This window comes from Spermophilus citellus, assembly GCF_964194105.1.
Source record: "Spermophilus citellus genome assembly, chromosome: 6".
NCBI lineage: Eukaryota > Metazoa > Chordata > Mammalia > Rodentia > Sciuridae > Spermophilus > Spermophilus citellus.
Genome location: NC_138187.1, coordinates 132140110 through 132161729, shown reverse-complemented (window position 1 = coordinate 132161729; position 21620 = coordinate 132140110). Strand labels below are relative to the sequence as shown.

At 36.2% G+C, this 21620-nt stretch overlaps 1 protein-coding gene across 17 annotated transcripts in view; it reads left to right on the top strand.

Moving 5' to 3' along the window:
- Positions 1-18950, top strand: part of MDM4 (MDM4 regulator of p53) — a 31095-nt gene extending 12145 nt beyond the window's left edge. For 4 of the 17 annotated variants that reach the window (XM_081298859.1, XM_081298863.1, XM_081298865.1 and 1 more), the window contains exons 5-11: positions 1516-1571; positions 6291-6358; positions 7268-7367; positions 9072-9229; positions 11151-11300; positions 13231-13311; positions 13991-18950. In XM_081298859.1, the coding sequence (XP_081154985.1) occupies positions 1516-1571; positions 6291-6358; positions 7268-7367; positions 9072-9229; positions 11151-11300; positions 13231-13311; positions 13991-14563 (1186 nt within the window). In that variant the 3' untranslated portion in view covers positions 14564-18950. Of the gene's footprint in view, positions 1-1515; positions 1572-5464; positions 6434-7267; positions 7368-9071; positions 9230-10046; positions 10263-10986; positions 11037-11150; positions 11301-13230; positions 13312-13990 lie in introns of those variants that run through there. The other 13 variants (XR_014022595.1, XM_081298868.1, XM_081298866.1 and 10 more) reach the window with 13 other exon arrangements.
- Positions 18951-21620: the final 2670 nt, after the last annotated feature.

The following is a 21620-nucleotide window of genomic DNA, read 5'->3' as shown; positions in this document are numbered from 1 at the left end:
AAAAGAAGTACATAAAGTTAGGAGTGGGTGGAATTTTAGAATATTAGTGTTTCCCTGAGGAAGTGAAATTTAAGCTGAGAACTAAACAACACAGTCAGAGGGGATAGTTGAAGGAGAGCTTCAGATTGGATATCATGCAGGTAGGAGATAGTTTGATGTAGCTAGTTTAGGATTTTATGAAGTAATTATTAGAAATAGGAGGAAAGATCAAAGATGAAAAATAGGAGCCAGATCAAAAAAATGTAGAATTGCAGGACAATTTGAGGTTGATGGTGAGCCTAGGCAGAATCATAGTAGAGATAAGATGATCTTTGTGTGACTTTCTCCTCTTGCATGGGGAGTATTGCATTAGGTCAAGCTGGTCAGTCATTGAGAAACCATTGTTCACTTTTCTTTGTGGCTTAGTAAAGACTACTTTCTTCTAGCTCATTTTCTTAAGTTCGTAAGACTTTTTTCCACCTTCACCCCTCAATTAAAATGAAGGAAATGTCCCAACTTGGGTAACTGTGAGCTAATGACATAAAATGTAAGTAAGTGTTTTTTGTTTGTGTTTTGTTTTTGTCTTTTAAGCCAGGGTCACTTTACCACTAAGCTACATCCCCAGTCTTTATAATTTTTGATTTCGAGACAGGGTCTTGCTTAGGGCTTTGCTAAGTTGCTGAGGCTGGCCTTAGTCTTGTAATCCTCCTGCCTCGGCCTCAGGTATGCGCCACTGTAACTGGAAACTAATCATTTTTTTTTAAACCAAAAACTAATCAGTTTTTTTGGTACTGGGGTGGGGATTGAATCCAGGGGCACTTAACCACTGAGCCACATCCCCAGCCCCCCCCCCCTTTTTTTTTTCAAATTTAGAGAACAGGGTCTTACTGAATTGCTTACATTCTTGCCAAAATTGCCGAGGCAGGCTTTGAACTTGGAATCTTCCTGCCTCAGCCTCCTGAGTAGCTGGGATTACAGGTGTGGGCCAGAGTGCCCAGCCCTAATCAGTTTTTTAATGGGGGGGCAAAGTAGTCACAAGAACCTGGACATTTATATCTTAACATTTAATATAGCTTATTTATTTAAAATATTTTTAGTTGTAGATGAACACAATACCTTTATTTTTATGTGATGCTGAGGCTCAAACCCAGTGCCTGACACATGCTAGGCAAGTGCTCTAACCATAGCTGCAACCCCAGACCTTAAAAGTGATTTTTTTTTTTTTTTTTAAATTAAGCAGTTCTGGGAAAAGGATTCTCTTTCTCTATACTTAATAGGGAAAGTTGGGGGGTGACATCAGAGATACATGTGTTATATAATGGAAAACCACTGAAATGGTTTTTTTTTTTTTTAGTTTTAGATGGACACAATACCTTTACTTATTTATTTATTTTTAATGTGGTGCTGAGGATTGAACCCATTGCCTCATATATTCAAGGCAAGCACTCTGCCACTGAGCCACAGTCCCAGCCCATGACCAGTATCTTAAAAGTGGCATTTAGAGTTATTAATTTTTTTATTTTATCTCTTTTACAGCCCTCTCTATGATATGCTAAGAAAGAATCTTGTCACTTTAACCACTGCTACTACAGGTATGTCACATATTTCTTCAGTCTATATTACAGCTTTGAGTTCAAAGGGGCAAATTATGGGAAAGCAAGAGGATGGAAATAGAAATGGAATGCAGTCTTTTGTATGACTGGGGATACTGTCTGTTTTACAGAATGTTATTACTATATTATTTAACTTTTCACTGTGAAAAATTTCAAACATACTGAGAATTAGGCAGATGCCTACATAGACTTGGCAGTTATTAACATTTTGTCATGCGTGCTACATTTAGACATAACTTAAAAATCTCTAACAGATAAGGACATTTTTCCTTCAAACATATATCCATCATTATTATACCCAACAAAATTAATAATTATTCCATAATCCTATTTCATATGCTAGTTATTGTTTTATTTCACCATTATCTCAAAATTTTACAGTTTTAAAAATTTAATTTTATTTTCACTAGGGATCAAACCTCACAACCCTGCTAGGCAAACACTCTACCTACCATTGAGCTATATCCCTAGCACTTATCTTTTATTTTTGGCTTGTTCAAATCAGGATTCAAACAAAGTCCACACATTGCATTTGGTTGATACATCTCATATTTCTTTAATCCATAAAACTTAATCCTCCTTTTTTGTGTGTTTGGTTTGATTTTGATTTTACCTTTATTTAATGACAACTTTTTAAAAAACTTACATTTTCATGAGATACAATTATACATAATTGTATTTGTGGTGTATAATATATTTTGACACATGTATACAATATGCAATGATCAAATCAGTACATATCACCTCAAACATTTATCATTTCTTTGTGTTGGAAGTATTAAAAAATCCTCTCTTCTATTTTTGAAATACATAATAAATTATTAACTATAGACACCCTACTGTGGTACAGAACACTTGTTTTGTTTCCATGTCATTGATTTATTAAAGAAATGGATCATTTATCCTGTAGAATTTCCTATACTCAGGAGTTGGAGATTGTATCCTTGTGATTGTTTAACTTGTTTCTTCAGCCTTTCTATTTTTCCTATGCTAGTAGTGCTTGAATACATTCAAGTTTAAGTTTTTTGTCAAGAGTTCTTCCTAGGTGGTGCTTTGTACTGTCGTCTGATTACATCAGTCATGTAAGGTCTGTGGGCTTACGTGTTGTCAATCTGATCCATTTATTATAAAGGTCCCCTGAAACCATTCACCTAATGATTTGAGTAATCTGTTTTCTGAATGCCAGTTTGTCTAAGCCTTTGCTTGATTCTAGACCTTTTTTTTTTTTTTTTAAGAGAGAGTGAGAGAGGAGAGAGAGAGAGAGAGAAAGAGAGAATTTTTAATATTTATTTTTTAGTTCTTGGCGGACACAACATCTTTGTTGGTATGTGGTGCTGAGGATCGAACCCGGGCCGCACGCATGCCAGGCGAGCGCGCTACCACTTGAGCCACATCCCCAGCCCCTATTCTAGACCTTTTAAATACAGTCCTTTGAATTTATTAGGTATGTTCAGGAAACTGGCCTTGGAATCTGAAGACTCCAAAGTAGTGGTATGATAGACATGGGTGAATAAACTGGATACAGCTGAAATGTAACACTGTCATTTCCAAATAATGACAATTCCTCCCCTCCACTCCTATATGAAGCCATTTTGTGAGTTTCAAATTAGATTGTAGGTAGCTTTGTTCTTTGAAGAAAGCTCAAAATAATCTCTTTAAATTGGCTATGTTTGCTAAAGTAAATAGATCGGAAAGAATCAATTTCCAATATTGATTTATGCTTTAAAGTTAGGAAAAGAGGTTTTGCTCTCATTGCAACATGATTTTGAACTTATTGACTTTTGAAGCCTGTTTATTTCATTGAGCCATTTGCTCACTTCACCCATTTAGAGATGTAGCTCTAAGTTTCTGAGAAGTCTTGCAAGTGATGGCGACTTTATTGAATATCAGCGATTTGTGAAATCATACGGCTTTCTTGTCATAGTCATTAATGGCTGGAAGTATATAGAAAAATTTTTTAAGTTGCTGATCTACTTTTTAGTGTTTTTTCCTCATTGATCTAAGTCTGAAATATTGAGTGAGTATAATTTCACCTTTTCTCCCCTCATTTTTTTTGGTACTTTCTCTGAAGAATTTAATATGTCATCATAAAGAACATTTCTATAACAAACACTTCAATTTATGTAACAACCCTGTGAGGAGGGTCTAGAATTAAAGAAACAGGCTTTGTTTTTTTGTGTGTCTGTGTAGAATGAGTGATTTGCTCAATATTAGACATTACTGGTAATGATAGAGCAGAGATTTCTGACAAGCAAGTTCTTTCTCTGCCCATTATGCCACATATTGATGTCTCTTTAACCCTTGTTTCTAACAATTTGACCCTCCACCCATTTTTTTGGACACATTTTTTTTTCTCCCTGAACATTAATTTAAAACACTTTTATTCGTTATTTAACTTGTCATTTTGAAAAAATTTCAGACTTTAACATTTGCAAAAGTATGATACAGAGTTGTCATATACTCCCAGATTGTCTAACATTGTCTATAAAACCATCATGCAATAATAAAAACCTGGAAATTGCACATAATTTTTTTTTTTTAAGTTGTAGATGGACACAATACCTTTATTTTTTTTAATGTGGTGCTGAGGATCAAACCCAGTGCCTCACATGTGGGAGGCAAGAACTACCACTGAGCTACAACCTCAGGCCCCCCCCCATTATTTTGATTATCTTCTCTGATTAGCTCTTGCATTCGTGCTCGTCATTGGCCATCTCCATTAATTTTCATAAATTGAATTGCGTGTGTTTTACTTGAAAAGACACATCAGAATGCTTGTCATATAACTATTTTACACCTTTGCAATTGGGTTGGGTTAGACCTTTATTTTTTTTTAAGTTATTATTATTTTGGGGGTTGTCAATGGACTTTATTTATTTATATGCAGTACTGAGACTCGAACCAATGTCTCACACATGCTAGGCAAGTGCTCTACTACTGAGCCACAACCCCAGCCCTAGACCTTTATTTTGAAAATGCCACTTTTTAAAGCAATTTTTTTTTTTTTTTTTTTTTTTACTTCTTGGTGGACCTTTATTTTGTTTATTTGTGTATGTGAATCTAACCTAGTGCCTCTCACATGCTAGGCAAGTGCTCTGTCACTGAACTACAACCCCAACCCTGTGAGGGTGGTTCTTTTTAAATCATTTAAGTTTCCCCGAGTATTCTAACATAATGAAATAGATATGACAAACTGTGTGTATGTATGATTTATTTTTGTAATACTGGGGATTGAAAACTTTATTTATTTTAAAATTTCTTTTTACACGTGACTTTCCCAGATTTTTTTTTGTTTGGTTTTTTGCTTCTAGTTGTTTCAGCCTAAGTGACAGTAATATAATTGCTTTGTAGGAACTGTTTCGCTTGCATTGTATATGTTAGTCAAACTGCTTGGAGGGCCACTGTAGTCAGAACTTTAGTATCATCACTTAGCTTATATAAAAACACTTCTAGGAATAAAGTTCTTTATATTACAGTTTTGAAGATGTTTGCATTGCACGAAACAACTGAATTGTCAGACCAGTTGTAGAATCTGGATTTTTTTTCCCCTCTGGCAGTCTTGATTAGATGAGGATGATATTTTCTGTAAATATCTTGTCTCTGGACCTGGTAGTGGCTGGTAAAATCTATTGATTTATTTGGATGCATTTCCATTAGCTACAGCTTCATATAATGAATGAATCGGGTTACTAAATTTTCTTTTCTGTAGCCAAGGTTTTATCATCTGTTCTGCTTGAAAAATATTTAAGTCTTTGGAATATATTTCTCTCTTAGGCTAATGCAATATCTAAGAATTTCAGAATTTCTCTCATCTAGGATAATCTTTTATTTTTCTTTTCTTTTTCTTTTTTTTTTTTTTTTTTTTTTTTTAGTAGCCTTGAAAAACTTGTCTCTTTCATCTCCTTTCTTAGGAAATGTTTGTAATAATTTGGGAAAATTAAGTTTTTGTTTAAAAAAATCCAATATATATTCAGGTAATAGAAACTTAAATTATAAATCATCACTGACACTTAGATCAGTTTGCTTGAAGATGCTATTGTTTTAAAAGCAAGTGGGAGAAAGTCTACGTTTTTCAGATTTTATAATCTGACTCTTAAAAAAACCAAATTTAAAAAACATTTTTTGTTGCTGTTTGAAGTTAGGCAAATTAGGTAGTAAAGGAAGAGATGATAAAAATACTCTTATTTCTTGATTGGGGCTACTTTTCATATAAAAATTGAAAGCTTGTCATTTTTAGTAATTTTTCACTTATCCCCAGATATATTTTGGTATTATTTTGAATGTGGCCTATCTTGGTCTTTGTTATTTTTATTTTTCAGTACTGGGGATTAAACCCAGGGCCTCATGCATGCTAGGCCAGTACTGTATCACTGAACTATAGTTTATTATTTTACACATTTTATTTTGAAGTGAGGTCTCAGGAAGTTGCCTAAGCTGGCCTCAAACTTGCAATTCTCTTGCCTCAGCCTTGCAAGTAGCTGGGATTATAGACCTGTACCACCATGCCAGGCTGGTCTTTGTCATTTTTTTTATCAGTGCTGGTTATTTCTTTCAATTGAGAGCCTTGTCCAGCCAGAACAGTGAAGTATATCTGTAGGGCTCAAACCTGGCTTTAGGGTTGTTTGCTGAGGTCCTTTTTGTGTGGAAAGAATGGTTATTACCAGGGAAGGTTTTCCTTTTGTTTTACTTGCTATCCAGATGCTGCTCAGACTCTCGCTCTCGCACAGGATCACAGTTTGGATATTCCAAGTCAAGACCAACCGAAGGTAAAATCACCACACGGTGACTTCTTTTGTTGTACAGAGTGGCCCCTTCTCTGTACCTGTGGATCTTGGACTCCCAAGGCCTTTCCCCAAATGTGGTAAGAATTTAATAAGAAAGGTCCTTGGGAATTCACAGACCAGGGACAGAGTGAACCTTCTCTGTTCTGCCCATAACAGAGTTCCAGTCTCTGAATCTTTCTTTGGGATGTAGCACTTCTGATCTTCAGTTCTTCCAGTTGCGTTGTCTTTGGGTTTGTGTGTGCCTGTGCGTTTGTGAAGGATTGTATATGTATTTGTGTATATAGGTGTTTGAGAAAACTGCTTTATTAAAAATTTTAACAGGGTTGTTGCAATTAAGTTCATGTTAGGCCATTTCCTAAAGTTTCCTCAAACCTGGGGAAGTTTTAAAATCATTGGTAAATGGTGAGAGTTTCATATACTGTCTGAAATATGCCTAATTTTGTGGTAGGCCTAGTGGCTTTTTTTTTTAGTTGTAGTTGGACACAGTACCTTTATTTATTTATTTTTATGTGTTGCTGAGGATCGAACCCAGGGCCTCGCATGTGCTAGGCGAGCACTCTATCTCTGAGCCACAACCCCAGCCCCTAGGCTAGCAGCTTTATACAGATCATATACTCTTAGATAGTGTACAGGTAAATACTCTTAAAAAACAGTTTTGACCTTTTTGCAGAGGTCATTGTCCCCCACTCCCAGGTTTGGGATTCTCGTATCTTTGCTCATAATGGGTTGAAGAGAGGTGTTGTGTTGCTTTACTGGATGACTGTTGTGACTTGTAGAGATCTTGTGCATAACCCATTGTGTTGCACACACTGGTGAGCCAGAATGGAACTGCTACATCCCCTGGTCTCAGTCATTTCTACTATACTGATAGACATCTTTCCCTTCTTTCAGCAAAGTGCAGAGGAAAGTTCTAATTCCAGGAAAAGAATTGAAGAGGGTGATATTCCCGCACTGCCTACCTCAGAGCATAAATGCAGAAATTCTAGAGAAGGTAAGTTTTGGATTAAGACTTCCTTCTCCTGCTCGCACCCCCCCGCACACACACATTTTTTTTTTGTGGAGGGGTAATTATTTTTTAGAAAAGGTATCTGGATATCTTAAGCACTAGCTGTAATTAGGACCATCATAGAAACTTGAAGATAAGAGAACTCAAAAAAGTAATTCATGTGAACTAGGAGGGGCATATGTCATATTTTTCATTTTTTTCTAAAAATCCTTTTCAACCATTGTTAACTTTAAAGGTGATCTAGTGCTCTTTTAGTAACCTGGGATTACTGCAGTAGTGTAAGATCTTCTGTTAGCTAGGATGCCTTGGAGAAGATTAGAAAATAGTTGCTTATTGATTGGTTTGCTACTGATGAATATTTTGCATACATCAATTCATCTGCCTTGGTAGCTCCTATATATAAAACAGTAAGTAAACTAAAAGAATAACAAAATAAAAGAACCATTAATTCAAGTCACAATATGAAGTTTGTGATGGAAATTTGGGAATAAATAGTTTAGGATTTTAAGAGAGATCTATAGATAGGGTGAGGGTTTTTTTTTTTTTTTTTTTTTAATGGTATTAGGAATCAAGCCCTGGTCTTCTTCATACATGAAAGGCAAGCATTCTTACCACTGGAGCTAAACCCCAACCCATGGACGGAATTTTTAATGGGAAAATTTCCATTTCCTTAACAGTAATAGAGCTTGAATAAATAAGGATACTTATGACTTCATCAGAAATTTGACTTCTGATCATTTAATCAGCGAATAAATAGAAAGATGCCACCCATATGCCTATGATAAGCAGGGTTGACTTATTTTGTAAGTAGATAAAGGATCAAGAGACTAATTTTTTGCAGAAATTCTTACACCCCTATAGAGCTCAGCACATTTAAGGACCTCTGATTGCCTTTGGCAGGCCTAGTGTATGAGGTAGGTTGAAAAGAGTCAGAAAGTAGGCAAAGAATGAATTAGAACAAAATCCTAGAGGATGGGAAAGAATTTCATGTGATAACAGCAGATTTACAGTAATAATTGCCTTGAGTGTAGTTCACATGTACAATACAAGATCTTTTATGTGAAATACATGGGCCTTAATACTTGTGGTGTTTCTGAATGCTTAATTCCAGTAAGAGTCTACCAATCCAGAAAGGACTTAATGTATGTGTATATTTGACAACTAGAGTTCACTGTTAATAAATGGTTGTTATCTACAAAAGCATATGAATTTTTGAGAACTGCCTCAAAGTGTGTGATAACAGTATGACTGCTTTAACTACCCTGTGATTGCCCATTTTGATCTCATGGGTTAGGCCACTGTGTTGTCAACGATTTTGCAGTCCTGTAGATTGAGCCATTACCAGGCACCGTGGACTAGAGCAAGTCTATTACAGTGATGTGAATGTTTAAAATGCCAGTATGTGGTGGTTTAGAAATCTTTTTAGAATGATACCACTGTTCAAATAGTTTTTGAGATTTAGATTCCTTCATAAATGATCATCTACTTCTATTATCATTACTAGCTAATAAAGCCTAAACAGGAAGCAATTTGGGTTCTGCCACTAAGACAAATAATTGATTTCTGGTTCTAATTAAGAATAGGAATTTCTTTTTACCTATCTTATAAAGAGATTGTTAGTATTCTGAGGAGACTGTGAGTTCTTAAAATGTTGTATACATAGTTATTCTTTCTATTTAATTTCTATAGATGAAGACTTGATAAATTTAAGCCAAGATGAGACATCTAGGTTGGACCTTGGGTTTGAGGAGTGGGATGTAGCTGGCCTGCCTTGGTGGTTTTTAGGAAACTTGAGAAACAACTATACACCTAGAAGTAATGGCTCAACTGATTTACAGACAAATCAGGTAAATTTCATGTTTGAAAGGGAACTTTTTTTTTTTTAAGAGTAACATTCTTGGTTACTCTTGACCATAAGTTGCATTGTCTTGAGAATTATTTTTTTTCCTTTGACTTTAAATACTGTCTATATGTATATGATGCCCACATTTATATCTCTAGCCCTGACCTCTCCCCTAAATGCCCAACTTTCATATTGCACTCTTTATTTAACATCTCCCCCTTTGGATCTGATATGTAAATGAACTCTTGATTTTTTAGTTTTATTAAACTTTCCTGAGCTTTCCCTTTTTCATAAATCTACTACTACCCAATTATTCCTGCCAAACACAAGGACATACTGATTTTCTCTGTCATAGACCACATTCATAGTTATTAACTCTTTATCCAAAACATATACAGAACCTCACTAACCACTTTTTACTGTCCCACTGTCATAAATTAATTCAAGTCATCATTCTTTCTCACACAGATATGGTAGCCACCTCACACCACAAATGTTGTTGTTCTTGTTTGTCTAATAGATAATTTTTTCTCAAGAGTAAATTTTTGTGCCAGTGATTGAACCCAGGGGGTACTCTACCACTGAACTACATTTCCAGTCCTTTTTTTTTTAATTAAAATTTTGTTGTTGTTGTAGATGGACACAATACCTTTATTTTATTTTTATGTGGTGCTGGGAATCAAATGCAGTGCCTCACATATGCTAGGCAAGTGCTCTACCACTGAGCCACAACCTTGGCCCCCAGACCTTTTTATTTTATGTTGAGACAGGATCTTGCTAAGTTGTGGAGGCTGACCTTGAACTTCTTATCCCTGTCTCAGCCTCCTAAGTCACTGGGATTACAGGTGTGAACCACTGCACCCCACTCAAAGAGTAAATTTTTTAAAGGATAAGTTACACATATAATTGCATGTATAATTCTTCAGCGGCTTCAGGAAGCAAGTAGAATAAATTCTAGGATCCTTTCCATAGCCGTAACTGAACTGTCTGGTTTTCCTCATCTGTCATTCTTTGTGTACATTCCAGATATACCAGGCTTATTTTTTTCCTCTTTCTGAACTGTCTTCCCCCAAATTCTTTCATTGCCTTCTCATGATTTAGGACTTACCGCAAATGGAATTTCCTTATAATTATCCCTGGTCACCAAGGCTGTCATGTTGAACATTTCCACTGGGATACATTTACCTTTTTTTTTTTTTTTTTTTGTAGTTGTGCAGTTTTAAGTGGTAGCCCTGCCAAACCATCCCTAATTGTCTCCTTCTCAAGATACTCTGGTTCCTCACCTTAGTTTATATTCTCCATTGCATCTTATATATGCAATTATTATCCAATTCAGTATCTTATATATGTATTTAATTATCTGTTTACTCTCACTGAGATGTAATATTCACCGCTCTGTTCCCTTACTTAGCACATAGAACAGTGTCTGGTACGTAACAGGCGTTTATTGAGTAGTTTTTGAATAAATGAATGGACATGTAGCAAGGGCAATGTAATAGGTTTTAGGTTACCATTAGTATTTCTTCAGGAAGCATTGTCCATTAAAGGAAAGAATATGTCAGAATTAATGGAATGATTTTACAAATCCCAGAGGGCCACTTGTAGAAACAAGTGTCAATGAATTCTATTAAGTTAAGTAACTTTGGGTCCTTAATCCTTAAACTCTTTGGTACTATTTATTGAATATTATACCTGATTTACTATTAAAGTAGAAAATTCCTTGCCATATACACTTATATCCATGAATTTGTTTATCCACAGTAGGTGTCAGCTAGATATGTGTTGAATGTATACACTTCTGTTGAGGAAAGGTGAGATGTTCTCTGGAGATGTAATGTGAAGATACTAAGTTTTTGGTTCATTTCTATTCAACATTTTCTGATAAACACTGATTATAGAAGTTCATGTTTGTTTTTCTCTATTAGGATATAGGTACTGCCATTGTTTCAGATACTACAGATGATTTGTGGTTTTTAAATGAGTCAGTTTCAGAGCAGTTAGGTGTTGGAATAAAAGTTGAAGCTGCTGATACTGAACAAGCAAGTGAAGAAGTAGGGAAAGTGAGTGACAAAAAGGTACGTTCTGGAAAAATTTAATGTTGATTGTTTTTATGTGTTCATAGCATGATCTCTTTAGGTCGCTGTTATCTGTTCGTACAACAAATTTCTCACACACTTGTCCCTTTTTAGTTTTTAATGTTTCCCTATATCCAATTTTAAGGTTCATAATAAGTTATTCCAGAAGTTAAGATAAAGTTTCATGGTGAAGCCCCTACCTAATTAAAAGCAATAAGCTATTCTTTATCCTGTTGCTTATCTAGTTTCTCATTATGAAGTTTTCTCCTAGAAATTCTCCTTTGTCCATCTTTAAGTATATCTATAAAGCACCAATTTAGAAAAAAATTAATGAAAGGAAGATAAGTAGAGTAGAAAAAGAATAGGGGGAGGGGGCGATCAAGAGAAGGGGCAGGCATTGGGGATTAAAATGAAGTAAATTAAATTCCATGCATGTATGATTTTATCAATGAACCCAACTATTACGTATAGCCGTAATGCACTAAAGGAAAAGAAATCCTGCTGTGCTAACAAGACAAGCTTCTAAATTGTCTCAGTATTTGCTCCTGTATGAGAAGAAATACTGGTATCTTAGAAATATTCATAGCTTTCATGATCATTTTATAACTAAATGGTAAGATAGAGAATTTTTCATACCTATTTTAGAGTTAAAATGGGAGAAGAGAGGAGTGTTATAAATGGTGTGAACACATTAAAATGAAGTGACACTGGCAGCATAAGTCTCAAAAGAAATTGGGCAGCAGATCTAGTGTTCACCCTACAGAAGATTTTCATTAAACATTCATTAAATAAATATGTGGGAGGAGAGGCACAACCCATGCCTGAATTCCATGTCACCATTCATTTCTGAGATTTTTATTGGACTTGGTTGTTCACTATAGATAGATGCTTGGGTTCTCTTAGACTAGTTATAGATAGCATTAAAAGGAATGTCAGTGGCTAGCATGAAAAGAAAACATTTGACATAGAGAGTTGGGCTTGAATTTTTTTGAGAAAGTTATGTAGAGGTTCCTAGTTGTTTTCCTAATTGTTTTTGTTCTATTTACTGGACCACAAAACTAAGGTTTTAAGTAGATATTCCCCACATTTCTTAACTTTTTTTTCCTTTTTTTTTTTTTTTGGCAAGGCAACCAGAAGATTTTTTTTTTTTTTGGCAAGGCAACCAGAAGATCGCATAGCTTTATTTTGGTTCTGTTTTGGTACTGGGAATTGAACCAGGGTTGCTTTACCACTGAACTATGTTCCCAATCCTTCCTTCCTATCAATGTATCTACTTACTTAGAGGCAGGGTCTTCCTAAGTGGCTGAGGCTGGCATGAGATTGTGATCTTCCTGCCTCTGCCTCCCTTGTTGCTAGGATTAACAGGCGTGTACCACCATGCTCAGCTTAATTTTATTCTTCACTGTGAAGAATAAAATTTTAAATGGCTTTGTTTTCATTCTTTGAGTCTACCTAGATTCCCAAGATCGATTTCTATTTTTAGTATTTTGTAACTGTTTTACTCTTGATGTTATTTATTTTCTGTAGTTATAAATTTGGACACTTCCCTTATAAATGTAGAAGATATTTGGTAACTCTTCTGAGGGCCTTTTCAATCATTTGCTACTAAAATGTCAGCTGGGTGTGTGCTGAACCATGTTTTTGGTCTCATTCAAGCTAGCTCCCTTTTAATATTTATTTTTTAGTTCTCGGCGGACACAACATCTTTGTTTGTATGTGGTGCTGAGGATCAAACCCGGGCCGCGCTGCATGCCAGGCGAGCGCGCTACCGCTTGAGCCACATCCTCAGCCCTAGCTAGCTCCCTTTTAAAAGTGCTAGTGATGGAGGCAGAATGTAGTTTTAAATTGAAGCTATTTTGTCTTGCTTTCAGGTAATAGCCTTACCTATAACAGATAAACCTTATTAATGAGATGTTTTTTGCCTTCACAGGTGATTGAAGTGGGGAAAAATGATGACCTTGAGGACTCTAAGTCCTTAAGTGATGATACTGATGTAGAAGTTACCTCTGAGGTATGAATGTCCAGTAAAAGCTGTTTTGTACTGGCCACATCTTTAATCCCAGCAGTACACTTTGTTGAAGAAACACCTCCCTCTGCCCTTTACTAGCCACCCTTCCGAAGTACCAGGGATTGAATCCAGGATTGCTTTATCTCTGAACTATATCCTCAGCTGTTTTTATTTGGTGACAGGGTCTCACTTAGTTGCCCTGGCTAATGAAGTACCACATACAAATAGAATAAAGTTGTTGTGTCCACCGAAAACTGAAAAATAAATATTAAAAAAAATAGCTATATCAAATTTTGACTTGAAAATGGCAGGGTTTTTTTTTTGGTTGTTGTTTTGTTGCTGTTGTTTTGTTGGTTTTTTTTTTGTTTGTTTTTGGGGGGGTGGGGTTTGGTGCTAGGGATTGAACCCAGGGCCTTGTGCATGTGAGGCAAGCACTCTACCAACTGAACTAAACCCCCAGCTCCTGAAAATGGCAGCTTTGAGTATCCTAAGTGTAAAATTTCCAAAGACTTTCTTTCATGTGGCTGTAGAATTTATTCAAATTCTAGGCTGGACCACTGGTGTGTCTTGACTTCTTCATCTATCATTAACTTAGTGAGATGTCAAGAATTTAGCTTTCCTTCCCTTTTCCTCAGCCTCACGTTCACTACTGAGTATTAATTGGCTGTATTTGTCTTTATAGGATGAGTGGCAGTGTACTGAATGCAAGAAATTTAATTCTCCAAGCAAGAGGTACTGTTTCCGCTGCTGGGCCTTGAGGAAGGATTGGTATTCAGATTGTTCTAAATTAACACATTCTCTCTCCACATCTGACATCACTGCCGTGCCCGAAAAGAAGGAAAGTGAAGGAATTGATGTCCCTGATTGCCGAAGAACTGTTTCAGCTCCAGTTGTTAGACCTAAAGATGTATCTATAAAGGAAGGAAATTCTAAACTTTTAAATCCCTGCGGCTCAGTGGAATTCTTGGATTTGGCTCACAGTTCTGAAAGCCAAGAGACCATCTCAAGTATGGGAGAACAATCAGATAACGTCTCTGAGCAGAGAACAGATGTAGAAAATATGGAGGATTGCCAGAATATCTTGAAGCCATGTAGCTTGTGTGAGAAAAGACCACGAGACGGGAATATTATTCATGGAAGGACAAGCCATCTTACGACTTGTTTTCCCTGTGCCAGAAGACTAAAGAAGGCTGGGGCTTCATGTCCTATTTGCAAGAAAGAGATTCAATTAGTTATTAAGGTTTTTATAGCATAATTGAATCAATTGCAAAGAAATATTAATTAGGAGCACCAGGTCACGTATGGAAACATCAGTATTGACTGTCTCTGCTAATTGTAATCCATTTTATGTGTTCATTTGTACATGTAAACATCTGTGTTTTGGATTGTTTTTGCTTTGAAGCTTATATGGAACTTAAGAATGAGTATTTTAGAGCTAGATGATCAGTTTGGGGGCTTCATTAATGTGAATAGATACATAAAAGTCACTTAATTCTCCCTCCAAAGGTGAAGATCTGGGAGGGAACAGTTACCAGTATAAACATAGATATTCATTCATTCACGTATCAGATTATTTGAAGATTAACCCTTTTTAAAATTTTATTCCCTAGCCTTCTATTTAATGTTGTTCTGGAGTCAAAATTCAAGGTAGTTATTAGAAAAATACTAGGATTAACGATGAAAAAACAAATAATCTGATTAGGTAAATTATGAAGTGCCGTGAATCACTTTATAGTCAGGCTGTCTAGTTCAGAAAAATTAGAAGAAAGTGTTTTTGTTTTGTTTTGCAGTGCTATGGTTTGAACCCAGGGCCTCAAGCATGTGCTCTGCCACTCAGTTTTAAACACAAGTACAATGATCTTGACAGCATACATTTGAACCAAATGGAATCTAATTTCTCATTTTTCTGAGTGTACAGGTTGCAGAATTACATTGGTTATGCAATCACGTATATTCCCACAGCAATAATAATGTCTATTTTATTCTGCTGTCCTTCCATTCTCCCCTTTCCCTCCCCTTTAGTTCTAAAAGAGACAAGATCTCATTGTGTTGCCCAGGCTGGCCTCCAGCTCATGATCCTCCTGCCTTAAGTTTTCTAAGTAGTTAGGTTTATAGGCATGTGCCACTGCACATCACTTAAACTAGGTGCAGTGGTTATTAAATATTTGGCTAACACACCCTTAAAATAATTTTGAGAAAGAGTAGATAAATTTTTGCACATTAAAAAAATCTAGATATAATTACATAATGAAATGTTCCCTTTGGATGAGTTTTAAAAATCAGTAATTGCACAAAGCCTTGTGTTCAGTCCCCAGCATCACACACACACACACACACACACACAAAATGGTCATCACCACTCTAAACATGTTGTAGGATACTCCTCTCACTGCAAAATATTTACTTTTGAGACAGTCCTTTAACCATTTCATTGTTCTCTCCCAGAATAGTTTTCCTTTTGCACATTTTTAATATGAGATCTCAATTTTTAAAATTTAAAATTACAAAGGGTATACCTACCATCTTAGTATATTGTATATTATATGTACACTTTAGAAATATTTTTGTCAAAGTTTTGGAGCTATAAATTTAGCAGATTAAATTTATAGGAAAGTACTGTCACATGAACTGGCAAATTCTATCATCATTTTAAGATAGATGAGCCAAATCACATGAAACTTTGAGTCAGAAAATGTTGTAGTTCAGATAAATATATGAGCGTATATCTGGCACAGCCTTCTCAGTGATAAATTGTGTCTTTTTTTGTTTCCCTGTGGTGCTGGGGATTGAACCAGGGCTTTGTGCATCCAAGACAAGCACTCTACCAACTGAGCTATATCCCTAGCCCTCGGTGATTAGTTTTTAAAAAGAAAAGGCACAAAATTTTTTAACCAAAGCTCCCCTTGCTTTGCTTTCTTGTATTCATTTTCTCTTAGGAGCCTTCCAGGGTTTTTTTAGTCTCTTTGTACCTCTGGAGTTGTTCATACCTCAGGGCAAAGACCTAAAGTAAGATTGGCGTGAGAGAATTAGGGAGTATGACAATTGTAAAAAGGGAAGTAGTTCAAGAAAAATGAATATCTATAATTCTCTTTAGTCACCTTAAGTCACATCAGGTTTAGGACAATACATGTAGACACTGAAGATTTTCAAGTTGATTTCCTTATTACCATACATACATCATCATACACAGTAAAATCTTGATGTATCCTCAGGGATAGGAATACATCATTTTGTAAATGAACTTGGGGACCAAAAAAATCACCTGGTTACTTATTAAAGTGCCCAAATTCCCAGAGATGGGAGCTCTGAGGTCTGGGCCATTTAAACAAATATTCTTGGAGACTTGAAATGATTCAAGTTTTCTAGAGTACTCTGTGGAGGCCCTGCCCCAGGAGGGCTTTTATTTCCTGTTCTTGTAGGTCCAAAACAGGAAGTAGGCAGCACAAGATCCCTTTATCATATTAGTTTCTAGAAGGGAAGTTTTCTTAAAATTTTTTAAGAAATTAAAATTGTGGGCACAATTTTTTTTATTTTTATGTGGTGCTGAAGATTAAACCCAGTGCCTCACACATGCTAGGTGAGCACTGTATCACTTTAGCCACAGTTTCTGAATTTTAAGACTGATGTATTCAGTCCCTCTTACTTTGCACATGAAGCCAAATGATAAAGCTGGTGATTGGGGGTTACTAGAGTCCAAGTCTCACGACTAGCAAATCTTAAAAGTTAACTTTTGGTAAATATTTTAAAGAGTGGTACTTGTTGAATTTGGGACAAGTAATAACCTTAAAATATATATCTTCTAATGTTTTTAGAGACTCTGATTTACAGCCAAAATGAGACTTTAGAATAAAGATTTTTAACATTTCTCCCAAAAGAAAGACCTGGTAAATGTCGGGCTTAGCGAAATCAGAAAACTGCTCCCTCTGTGAGAAAAGTAAGGTAACAGAGGGACTCTGAACCATTTTCTCTAGGTATTGCTTTTTCCTGGGAACTGAAGCTCAAGTGTGGTGCGGTCTCTGCATTTAGGGATGTTAGTTTTCCCCCTAATAAGTAAAGCTTACTTACTAAATGTTTTGTTAGAACATCGTGAATGTTGTAAAATTTTAGAAAATTTCATCTCTGTCCCTCCCTCTATACTTTGAAGTAGTTTGATAGCTCTCCATTTTTTAAGACTTAAATGAGAGAAGAACTACACATTTATTTATGTTTGTATATTTATTATGCTAATTTTGGTACATTCATACTCAAGACTTACTCCTGAGTCCACTCACTCAGTTTCCTTCCTTTTCCTCAGCTGGGGTTTTCACTGCCTTCTCCACTCCCCCAAACCCCAGCACCAAATACTTTGCTTACAGAATCCAAGGTGTGTTTTCATTTTCTTTAGTTTTTGTTTTGCAGTGTTAGGGGTCTGTGTTTGAGCCAAACTTCCTGTTTACCTGCAGAAAACTAAACTATCTTAATTTATTTATGATTTTGTTTTTTCATTGCCTCTAAAGCAAGGGTATAGTTTGTGAAATCTTTTAGAGTTAACTAAAAGGTAGACCCTTCATCTTTTAGTTGTGTCTGTGGGGACGTAGCCTCTGTTTTTCTGGAGGTAGCACCAGTTTTCCCTTATCTTTCAGCATCCTACTTCTGGTTTGTCACCATCTCTCCCCTTTCACTTTTCAAATGTCGTCTTGGGCATTCAATTACAAAATCACTAATCTTGATTATTAGGAAGGAGCTTTTAAAATAAATATCAGTGGAGTTTAGTGTTTTCTGCTGCACAATGCCATAAGACATTAATGAAATCACAGCATCTGATTTTTTCTTTGAGTGCTTAATCAGACTCTGATAATCTATGCCAAGTTTTTAAGCTGGTATTACTATTTCTTTATAGTCCATCTGAAGATATCATATCATGTCTGATCGTAGGCTGAAACAGTAGAGGTCATCCATCCTTCAAACTGCCATAGACTTGTGTAATTTAAGATTGAATCACTGCCAAGTTTTTGAGATAATGTTGGGGTCTAGTTATAATTTGTGTATATTTAGATGTATGTAATATGTAGAATGTTCCTTAGTTTGGATGAGTTCTTTATTTTTATTTTTTTTTTTTAGTTATACATGGACATAATTGCACAATTGTTTATTTTTTATTGTGGTGCTGAGGATCAAACCCAGTGCCTCACATGTGCGAGACAAGCGCTCTGCCACTGAGCCACAACCCAACTCCTGGATGAGTTTATATTTAAAGGTAAAGATCCTTGTGACAGCTTTTTGAGTATGTCAATTCAATGCCACGTTGGCTCCTTTGAAAAGTAATTAATAAGAAGTTGATGAATGTTTTTGGGTTCTATAAAGCTGTTGTAATGACACCTCTTGGTATACTTCAGAAAAGAGGAAACTTGCTGACCACCTGTTTGGATTTTGTTTCCACAGAGCTATGTGAACCTCTGAAAGTATGTGGCTTTATATACTGTGAATTTTTTGTTTTCTGTTTAACCCATTTTGTGCCTAAATTGTTAAGACTTATAAAGAACATTTTTGATGATCCTTCCCATGCTGAGTGTATAGGTACATGCACACATACCATGTCAAAACTGATGCTGCCTTTGCTACAAGTGGTTGTAGATAAAGAACTAGCTGTATTTAAAAATCTACACTTAAAAGAACCTGCACGCTCTCCCTGTGCCAAAATTAAAATGTACAGTGTTTACAAATGTTTGGAATTTTGCACTGCCATAGAGAATGGTGAGTTTACTTTGCTGGATTTTCTGATTTGTGAGTAAATGAGCTATAGTTTAGCATAGGAGGGGAAATATTGAGCATCCTAAGGCCAAACTGGAAATGAGTATCTGAGACAGTTGTGAAAGTGGTTTCCTAGACCGAATTTGGGGACAATTTTTCCTTACTGTTTTGAGATGTCATTTGTGTTGGCAAAGCTCTCCTTATTGTCTTTGCTATATTCATTTATAGACAACACCAAATCTCCCCTCCTGTGGGAGGATGTGAAATAAGCATTTTGAAGTCTTTTGATGTAATGAATGTGCAATTTCATGTAATGCTATTATTGGCGTATGGGGCTTTGTTAAAATTATTGCAGTAAACCTACCTTTTAGATTTACTGAACCTCCAGTAGCCTTTTGAATGATTGAAAATGTTAGAAATAGTCATATCTGTATAAAGGAGTGATTTATGTTTCTTGGTAGCCTATCTGAAATCATGAAGCCACCTCACTTGCAGGTAGTCGTTACTCCCACTTAGGGTCTTCATTAAGTGCTCTCTGGTTGCACAGCACAGCTAGTAGAACTTCCCCCATTTCTTCAGGTAGAAAGGTCAAGGCCCTTAAAAGGGCCAAATAGTGTTGTCAAAGCAATTCTTTTCTCAGAGCAGTTCTGTAATTGGGCAAATGCTTTATTGAAAATTGGCATTGTCATTATAACACATGAGAGTTAGCAGCACATTTAATTTCTTACCCAAAGGCATTTTTGTGTTTTAACAGTAAGTACTTTTTTGTCAACAGACATTTCCACTTCCTTCCACCCTCACACTGTTGCTCTTATGTCCTCTTAAAGTTATCTGTTTTGGGATGTTGCTTTTATACCAGAGGCCTTGTGTGTCACTCTTGGACAGTTACAACTATAATGTCTTAAGTTAAGATTCCCCTTTCATCCAGTCCTGAGCAATACTGTGTTGCAGAGTGAGATTGTGGGTTCCAGCCATGAGGGAGGGAAGCCATGACACTAGAACTCCTGTCTAACATTGTAACAGTGGTAGTTGAGGCTTCCTTTGTGTGTGTGATGTGATAGCAGTTGGCTCCCATACTCTCAGCATTGTCTCCGCTTCGTGCAGGGGAGAATTATTCCTTTTCCCTGTTGTTTGTCTTGTTTTTCACCAAGAATCAAAATGTTCCCTTTGCCCCCCCCCCACCTTACACCATTTTAAAACCAATAGAAAATTAAATGTCTTTTGGCCTCCTCAGCACAGAAGTCATAATCAGCCTCTTAGTAGGACCCTCTGTAGTCCATAGCGATGCACTAATTAATTAATGCCTCTTGGATAGAGAAAGATTATCCCCCTTACTTGAGTTTCAGCCTTGAACTACTTTAAGCTTCAGTTTTGTCATTTGTAAAATGAGCACACACACTCTTACCCTTTCTACCTCATGGTTTGTTATGGGAATTTAGTATGGGGGAGAACCTTTAAAACCTATTATTGCCTTGAAGAAGGTGTAAGGAGTTATATTCTTGGTTGATCAGGCTTTGGGGTATACAGAATACCTCATGTCCTGGAAGCTGAGTTTTTCATGCCTGCCTAGCAAAGCCGGTGTTGCTTAACAAAATCCACGCTCTGGCTCCTGTCCTGTCTTTGACATGACACTCTTGATTAGAAGAGTTCTGTCACCCGGTGTCTGAGAGAATTGTGTACATTTGGATTGAAGATTGTACCCTGATAGACCTGTCTTGCTGTGGCCTTGATGTGCAAAAATTCTTTCTACCTACACTTGAGTAGGTGGCGTGAACTGTACTGCCACTATACAGAAGCCGTGGCTTTCTTCATATTTCTAATCAGGTGGTCATTGTCAGCAGGAATAGCAAATGAGGTTTCACAAAGGAGGAGAAAAAGGCAATTAAAGTAACTCAGAAGTGACCAGCTCACTAAATGAGGACTGAGGGGTCTATTTTCATATATTCTGCCTGGTTCTTATAAGTACCGCTAGGTTAATAACTCTTTATTTTTTTGGTGTTTGCACTATGTAATGCTTTCAATGCCTTTTGATTTTATTGTGTTTTTGGTTTTTTTTCGTATGTATATATTAAAATATTTTCACTTTCATATTACGTTGTCATTATTGGGGAAATAACTTTCCCAAATCATAGCTCTATATAAAATTATTGGACTGAAAATCAATAGTAACTTTCCTTCATGTTACCTATTAGAGTAATTGCTGTATTTCATTTTCAGGTCCCCAGTACTGAAGGAAAGCCTCAAATTTTGCAGAGTATTTTTAGAAATTATGAGGTTATTATGTCTTTGAATTGGGATTAGTGCAAGAGATACAGAGAATTCGTCACAAAATATAAGCATATATGTGCCTACTAGCAGTGGTTCTTAAACTTTTGGAGATAATAGTCCTTGAAAAGCTAATGAGATTTATGAAACCAGTTATAAATAGCTTAGCATTTTATGTTCAATTTCAGGGGCTTCCTTAAAGCCACTGGTCTGTGGCCGTTGGGTTCTGCATATGGTCTAAACTTGATAGCGAGCTCGATGGCTCGGTAACTTAGGCGTTTTAATAAAGTCATTCACTTAGGTTTAAGGCGAGTGAA